Below are 8,948 nucleotides of genomic sequence, written 5' to 3'. Positions count from 1 at the left end.
ACTGGTAAAAAGGTTACTTTTACACGTACGTGACATCGACATCGACAAGTGTACGAAAATAACACCGAGCAGCAAAATGAAAGTGAAATTTGTGTGCCAAAATGCCTTTTCCAAAGATGAAATACAGATCAAGATGTATTTCATTTTTTGTCTCATTGATGCAATTACGAAAAAAATATGTGTACGCATACATAACAACAAAAAGGTGCTTTGGTCGTAAATTAATATCTTAGTGATAAACAATTGGCTGTTTTCAAATTCTGCTCTTTGGTCGGGTTGTTTTCGCTTTGACAAAGTCCCCATTTCCATTCTTTATTTTATTATATATCGAAAAACTCATTCTCGAAAGATTTCAAACTTAATATTTATAGTAAGAGACACGTTTGTTTATTTATGACAGAAATTCTGTAAATACCGATACTAACATCTAAAATTGATTCTGTCTTTTTCTTAAACAAATAAGACTTTGAAAGTTATTCTAATGGCATGATATGCAATATTTATTTAGTATACAAAATCAATTAAAAATAGAATAGACTATATTAAACATAATTTAAATTAATCAATTATATTTCTAAGTATATGTAATACTATAGTTTGCTTGGGGTGTTTAAAATAATATCCGCTGCAACTAGCGCTAACAGTTGCAAATCCTTCATATAACAAGATGGACAACGACTTTATGGGACGGCCCGGCACAAGGGCAGAGTCGAGGATGTTTACACCCCAGGGGATGGATGGTGGGATTCTTAGGTAAGTCAAAATTTGAAATAAAAATGGAACTCTCTGTGTTTTAAGAATATGAAATTCTAACTTAAAGAAATTTTTTATGACCTTATCAAAATTCATATTTCATATTTTTTCATAGATTATAATACAAATTTCAGAAGACCCATTTGTATTTTGATATATATTTATATTTAGATATTCCTTTTGAAAGTTATTTTACCACAAACAATACTTTTGTTATTTTACTCGTTTTACCAAACTGAGAAAAAAAAACATTTTGCACCTTCTGAATAAGCAAACAACATGACATTGTGTACATTTTTCCAAATGAAAAAAGTGTCGCTTAATGAATCATCGGTTCAACTTCAGAGTTTGAGTAAGGGGTCCAGTTGAAGTTCCAGTCTGGGTTAAAATTCTAATTTTTCTTCCATTTCAAGTCAGATTTCGAGGCAAACTTTGAGTTAGAAAGCAGTTTCATTTCGATTTCCATAAGTTTAAGTTAGTGTACAAGTTCAGGACGAATCATCTTCTAACAACAAACAATGGAAAAGATTTTATTATAAAACTATGATTTTTCTCGGTAAAAATTAGATGACAAGGCGTCCTTATTATCACATACGCTATTGTGGATGCAAGTTCATACGTGGGCCTACAACATTTTAATATTCGAAATTTGTATCACTCTTTCAAATAGTTTTCATTATCATTTAATTATAGCGCCTTATTTGTCTTTTATTTAAGTGATAAAGAAGACATGCAGTACATTTTCTGCTCCCCATTGGACAAGATATACGAATGCCCGGTTTGTTCTAACGTCCTACGATATCCTGTCTTGTTTGAGGAATGTGGACATCGATGTTGTGCCTCTTGTCTGCCAGAACTTCTCAGGTCAGTACGTTGGTAACCAGATAGCTGGGGGAGGGTATGTATTTACAGAGTACAATTGTAACCAAATAGCTGTCTGTGTCGTATTTACTGCTTACAACGGTTATCAGTTAACTGACTGGATGTACTCATTGATTACAATGTAACCAGATAGTAGGTCAGTGATTACAATTGTAAACAGATAGCAGGCTGAGTTGTATTCAATGATTACAGTGAAAACAGTAAGCAGGCTGAATTGTATTCTCTAAATACAAATGTAAACAGATACTTGGGCTTGTATTCACGATATAACACAGGTTACCAGATAGTTGGCTTCGATGTATTCACTATACCAATTATAAACAAATGGAATACTTGTGTTGGTTTCATTGATTGCAAATATAAACAGATACCTGGCTGGGTTATACTTACTGATTTCAACCAGACAGATGCCTTGGTTGTTTTCACTATTACAATAGTAACCAGTTGTATTCGTAAATTACTATTGAAAACATATAGCTGTTTGGATTGTATTCACTGATTTTAAGGATCATCAGATAGCTGTATGAGCGGCATTTGACTTAATGATTACAATGTTCACCACTGAGATAGCAGATCGAATTGTAGTCACTGAATACGACCTTAACCAGATACCTAAAGGCTTATATTCATCGAGATATCTCTGGCTATGTTGTATTCACTAATATTAATGGTAACCAACTAGATAATGGGGTTGTATAACAAGTAATTGATTACAATAGTAACCAGATAACTAACCTCTTGCAAGTAAAAGACACCATTGTAGATTTCGAAAAAGAGCAGGCTGATGCCGCTACAAGGCAGCACTCGCACCAGCAAAGTAGATTTGGATTAATATAAGTTGCAATAACTTGTTTCCGAATCCGCTTTAAATAAATATGTTTAAACTAACCAATCGTAACTAAATAACAAGCCGGTTGCATGGGGTAAATATTAGCTACCCTTCAAAACTTACAGCTGGGAGAAATGGCAAAAAGCATAGAACTACTAATTCATCTGCCAGACATCATATTTTTAACGCGCTTACGCTTTCGTATACATATACGATGTATATATATACGATATCATACTAAAATTTCATTTTGAATTTATAATTTTTCAGAATAGCTCCCAAATGTCCAGTTGACGGAAAGATCATCGACAGAGAAAGGGAGGTAACTTTGGTTATTACAGTGTCCTATGGATTTGTGGATAAAAATAAAAGCATATGTCAGTATACGTTAATAAGCCAGCAACCCAAAGAAAGTGTTCTCTCTGTCCCTTTTGTTTTCTTTAGGAAGTCGCCTAATCGACAAATGTACTACATTTTATCATATTTTAATTATGGTCCAACCTATAAATTATGTTTATAACGTGTAATAATAGATCGATATTAAAATACCGAAAAAAAAGAAAATAAGGCCAAAATTAAGTGAAGGTGAAAAAAATCAAAAAAAAATTATATCCTTTGAATTGAACTTACAAATAAATTCGAACAGGAGTTCAGAAATTGTCAAATATTAATTATAATCCATGCTCGGTGTACCAAAAATAACTTAAAGGCATTAAGAGTACTGCAATCTTGGGTTTCTTTTATAATACGTGTCCTAATTCGGAGTATGTTTAGACAAATTGTCTCAATAGAATTGCAGCTATCTCTCGTTTTTATCCAACTTAATTCATATAATTTGAAATGCAGTTAACAGTTAAATATTGTTTTAACTATCCTATTAAAAGAGGGACGAAAGATACCAGAGGAACAGTCAAACTCGTAAATCGAAAATAAACTGACAACACCATGGCTAAAAACGAAAAAGACAAAGAGACAAACAACTGTACACATGACACAACAAAGAAAACTAAAGAATAAGCAACACAAACCCCACCAAAAACTAGTGGTGATCCCAGGTGCTCCGGACGGATAAGAAGATCCTGCTCCACATGTGGCACCCGTCGTGTTGCTTATGTGATAACACATGCGGTAAATAGTCTAATTCGGTAGGTCACTTTCATGAAATGGAAGGGGATTGTAGTTATTAAAACTCAATTTTATAATTTTCTAGGTCAGTGTTGATAGACTTTTCCAACAAGAGCTGGACGCGTTGGAGGTCAAATGTTGCTATGTCAACAGAGGTTGTACCTGGTTCGGGGAACTTAAAGACCTTGAGGTAACACATGTGTTTTAAACAAACATTGCTTCATATATTAAAAAATACTCCTCTTTTATATAAGAAAATGCAACAAAATATAATACACACTTCCTTGTTTTCTGTTTGTCTATCAAACATGCGGAACAATTTGTTTTTTGGCCTATAACGATAGTAGGATTAACCGTTATATTATTAATTATACCAAACGCCAAAAAAATCCATTCCAGTAAAATCGTTTGATTGTATTTCAGAACATTCAAATATTCAAAACTGAACTATTTAGATATATGCATTGATAAATCAAAATACTTTTTTGATTCTTTTTTGGATAGATCATTGAATTTTTATAACTGGTTTAACTAAGTACTCTTCATTTTAGATGCATTTAGAGGATTGTCGTTATACTCCTATGAAATGTCCTAGAAACTGTGGGATCGAACTGGAGAAAAGTCAACTTCGAAGACATCTTCAGGAAGAATGTCAAAAGCGCGGTATTAGGTGTGACTTCTGTCATATTCCCATAACACAGGACGAAGAACGGTCACATTTGGAAGTTTGTGGGAAATTCCTTCTACCATGTCCAAATGGTTGTAAAAAGGGGGATATTCCAAGAGAAGAGGTATGAAAAATGTAACAAAAGATGCCGGTTGCGAAACCCCTTCGGATGTGGGATTATCTCGTTGTGATGAAGTTCCCGGGGCTTGGTGGCCTTCTACTGTTTTCTACTCTTTTGTCGGGTTGTTGTCTCTTTGACATAATTAATATAGCGAGTATCTTCAGGCGTGCAGATACTGTTTTTGAAACTTTCCTTTAAAATGGCGTAATTCTAACTTGCACTATATTGATAGCGCATCATCAACCTATTTGGCTGGCTGAATCATTATGTCAATACTCAATGTACATTATATTGTATATATTCAGGTTGCACTCTAATAAACTATTTATTCATTCATTCATTCATGTAGTTCTAAAAGAGATCAATATCTTAAAATATTTTATGAATAAGAAAGATAAGATATATGGTGTAGGTAAATAAGAGAAACATCAATTAAAATATAACGAAAGGTTCAATATTCGAAAGAAACAAGTACTTGAGAAATCCGACTCTGCATGTTGGTCTTATGGAGCAATTTATCGCCCAAATTATAAAAATTAATGTAACATTTTCTGCTGGAAATTAAGCAGCCATCAATCAATCATGTAAATGTGCTTCAATGCTTGAAAATACAAAATCACGATTCTACTGCATCTAAACAGAAACAGAAAAGATCGAAAGTAAATTTTTAAGTCAAAATAACATGTGAGTTTTGTACCATTCTTTGCATAGAATATCATTTTTTCTAAATAAAATTTAAAAATTAGATATTTTTTTCAGATGGAATTTCACTTAGAAGAAAAATGTCCACAACAAGAGATTCCCTGTCCTTTTGCAAATGCAGGTTGTGACTTCATGGTATTTAAGATTATTTAGGGTCATGTTATTTTTTATTTATTTTTTTGGGGGAGGGAATATCTACCGACTGTCTTCGCGATTTTTGGAGAGAACAAAATTATGAGCTTATAGATTTTCCCCCGGAATAGTTTGACTCATGAGATGATAAAAAAAAAGGAAGTTAATGTAAAATATAAAAATTTGAAAATTAAAGAGTTGAACTGATATGCTTTAAAACCGTCGATTTAAAATGTTCTTTTTATGTTACAGATTGCAAGAAGATAATTTTGATTAATTATTGCATATTTAAAATCCGTTTGTATAATTTAAGACTCATAACGGTTTACTTTTACAAATTGCGACTTGGTTGTAGAGTTGTCTAATGCATTGGTACTCATACTCACATCTTCTAATATTTATTATATATATAACATAAATAACAAGAATGAAGTAAAATTTACTAGAAAGACAATTCACGGAATGTATTCCGATTTCCTTATCCAATAGAAAAGACAATGGTATAGTTGAGAAATAAATGGAAAGGACGCTTGTTCATACTTCTTTAGAAATTGGACGAACAGTTTTGAAAGATTAAAAAAATGGTTCAAAATAACTATAGCTGCACCTCCCATAAATGTAAAATTGTATAAGAACTAAAATTAAAAATCAATTTGTATTTAGAAATGGGTAAATATGTCTTAATTAATGCTTATTTTCCAGAGTAAAAGAAAAAACTTGCACAAACACATCAAGGAAGACCCTATTTCCCACTTGGGTATGGCTTGCGATACAATTATAGCCCATGGCAAAGAACTGGACAACAATATGAAACAACTAGCAATGCATACCAACAAGATTGCCGATTTGGAACGAACAGTTGACACACTGGAAAAGTTATATGGGTGCCAACTTGTGTGGCGTATTGAGAAATGGGAAGACAAAATGTCAGAAGCAAAACTTGGTCGAAAACCAACAATCTTCAGTCCCCCTTTCCTTACAACCAGACATGGATATCGAATGGCAATGTCCCTTTGTCCCTATGGTGACGGTCGAGGTATATTAAACTTATTTTATGTAAATAAATAAACAGATTTCAAGGTCAAACTAAATGACCTTTCTCGCTGAAAAGATTTGTAGAGATTAACAGGAACAAACTAAGATTTTACAAAGAATCAAATCATTATATATAAATGTCCAGGATAAGTAGCTATAATACCATAATCCTTCGGATAAAGAATATATGAATTGAAAGTAAAATTAAATAAATCACAGTTTTTAAATATCTTAAGTTTGAAAGAAGATGGAATATTTCCAATGTTGGTTTATTGAGTCAGTCTAAATGAAAGTTGGATGCTTGGTGTATACTCAATAATTATGTCCATATTCGTTCTCTCTCCCTGTCAGCTTGAAGACCCATTGGTAGCCTTTGGCTGTTTTTTCTGCTCTTTGTTCCGGTTATGTCTTTGAAACGTTCCTCGTTCCAATCTCAATTTTACTATACGTAACGTGAAACATCAATACATTTCAATATTAATTGGAAAGAGCACAACATAGTTGTGATCCAAGTATATATTACACAAATAAACTGAGTCCAGAGGGCGTATATCTTGTTTACAACAAGAAATCTGTGAGGTTATGATAACTTAACTTACAACATGTACAAACCGGCGAGAGTTTCAATGTCTATTTTTTACTAACAAGTCCCACATCAAATTTATAAGTACATAGCTTTGGATTCATATACTGAACGACTTTAGAAACGCAACACTCATTTTGTTGATTTTTTTTACCAAATCTTTTTTTATTCTCTTACAACTACTTTTCATGCTTCTTTCTCCTTAAAAAAAATCAAAATCTGACTTACCTGTGGTTATTGAACATACCGAATTTTTGAAGTCGCACGAATTTCTTAAAGCGAAATTTTGGTCCCATGAAAGATTGTTTCGTTTTTTTTTGCTCTGTGAAACAGTTCTTTAAATCCTTTGCCTTACTTACTTTTTTTTCAAAATGTTGCATCTCCATTTTGCCAAGTCTGAGAAAGAGAGAAAAAAAGAACTGAATTAGCCCTTAAGAATACTGCAAACATGAAAACATAAATGTGCTGCAACCATACCGTATGACTTCAGAAACTCGTTATACTGTCCTTCCGACTACGATACAAGTAGACAATATGTTGTTGCTGGCCATCAATAAACAGATCAACAAGTAGTGACAATGAAACATCAACGGAATTTGATTCTGCAACGTCATTTGCCAGTCATATTTACGGCCGCAACGTCCACTGCTAACCAAATTACCGAGTGACATTGAGTACAGATTCATGCCATAAATGTTTCCCATGAACTGCATTGCCAAAGAATTGACTGAAGGAAAACCTGTAAAGCCCTCAAGTTCCAACCGCATAATTGCCAAAACCAATTAATGGGTTGAACAAATGCAAAATCAGAAGGTGTAAAACAGAACCCAAAAAATTTCAGACAGAATTCGTTGACCTTTCTGACAATCATTTTGGCGTTAGTAACAGGCAGTCGTTGACACATTCATTCAAAAATAACACAAACATAATCTAGTGTTGCGTTTCTAAATTCGTTCAGTATACTATCATTTTATGAATTTTATGAAAGAAAATTAATAGGGAGAATACAGGATCAAAAATGTCCAACCCTTACGTTTTACAGCAACTACAAATAAACATGCCCCACGACAGGAACCGTTTAAAAATTGCATGTTACACTTTTTTTTATGTTTCTTAGCCCCAAAAAGTTCCCAAAATCTTTAAAACTTCGCCACCCCTTTTCCCAAATCTGGATCCGCGCCTGACTGACTGTATATAAATATCTTATTGGTGTATGATTTTATATGGTATACTTGATAATAAATCATTATTTTATCTTGGTTATACATTAATCAAATATATGATATGTACGATCATAGAAAGATTATTGGGGGGGAGGGGGGAGTATTTTTTAAATGTAGGAAAAATATTAATATTTTGTCCATAAAGCTTGATATTTGGTTAAACAGCATAGTAGTTCTTCCTTTGTGTACATACAAATCTAGTTCAATTATATTTTTTTAAATTCTAACTTATTTTTGTATATGGAGAATATTGCAGAAAGAAATATGGCATGTGCATCAATTGGCTCATTATAACTTATTTCGAATATTGGGTACATTGGAGGGAAAAAATACCTAATCTTCAGCAAGTCATGTGCATTAATGATTCACTTTTTTTATATTTTAGCCAGAGGAAAATTCCTCTCCATTTTCATATGCATCTGTAAAGGAGAACACGACGCTCTGTTGACTTGGCCTTTCACCCATCGGGTATCCTTTTCCCTTGTCGACCAGTGCCAGGATCCGAAGTCTCGTCGCAATGTTACATACACGATAAAGCCAAATATCATCAAAGATAATAAGGCTTTCCTTGGACGACCTGTAGGAGAGAGGAACGCAAGTTTCGGGGCTCAAAAATTTGTGGAGCTGGAAATCTTAAAAACAATGGATTACATAAGAGATGATTGTGTATTTATTAAATGTGAAATAGGCAGTGAAGATATGACAAAACTGTAAAAGATGACGGTTAATGTAAGGGACTAAATGTTTGGATTTCAATTTTATATAGGATTTTTAAACATGTAGTGTAATGAATTTCTTGAGAAAAAAAAGCAAAATAAAAAAGTAATATAGCAAAGAAGTATTAATTCATTGAAACGAATAAATGTTAAACCAGTGCTCGTTCTTTCAACTTTCGA

At 32.9% G+C, this 8,948-nt stretch overlaps 1 protein-coding gene across 1 annotated transcript; it reads left to right on the top strand.

The window, feature by feature from the left end:
* The first annotated feature begins 614 nt into the window (after window positions 1-614).
* Window positions 615-8,784, top strand: LOC134681832 (TNF receptor-associated factor 4-like). The gene is made up of 8 exons (XM_063541469.1): window positions 615-753; window positions 1,471-1,617; window positions 2,735-2,786; window positions 3,675-3,779; window positions 4,141-4,380; window positions 5,137-5,214; window positions 5,914-6,247; window positions 8,438-8,784. Exons 1-8 carry the CDS (start codon window positions 668-670, stop codon window positions 8,764-8,766), a joined length of 1,371 nt encoding a protein of 456 aa, XP_063397539.1. The 5' UTR covers window positions 615-667; the 3' UTR covers window positions 8,767-8,784.
* Window positions 8,785-8,948: the final 164 nt, after the last annotated feature.

The sequence above is a fragment of the Mytilus trossulus genome, chromosome 8, assembly GCF_036588685.1.
Source record: "Mytilus trossulus isolate FHL-02 chromosome 8, PNRI_Mtr1.1.1.hap1, whole genome shotgun sequence".
Lineage (NCBI taxonomy): Eukaryota > Metazoa > Mollusca > Bivalvia > Mytilida > Mytilidae > Mytilus > Mytilus trossulus.
The sequence above is the reverse complement of the archived record's forward strand: the minus strand, read 5'-3'. Positions and strand labels throughout refer to the sequence as shown.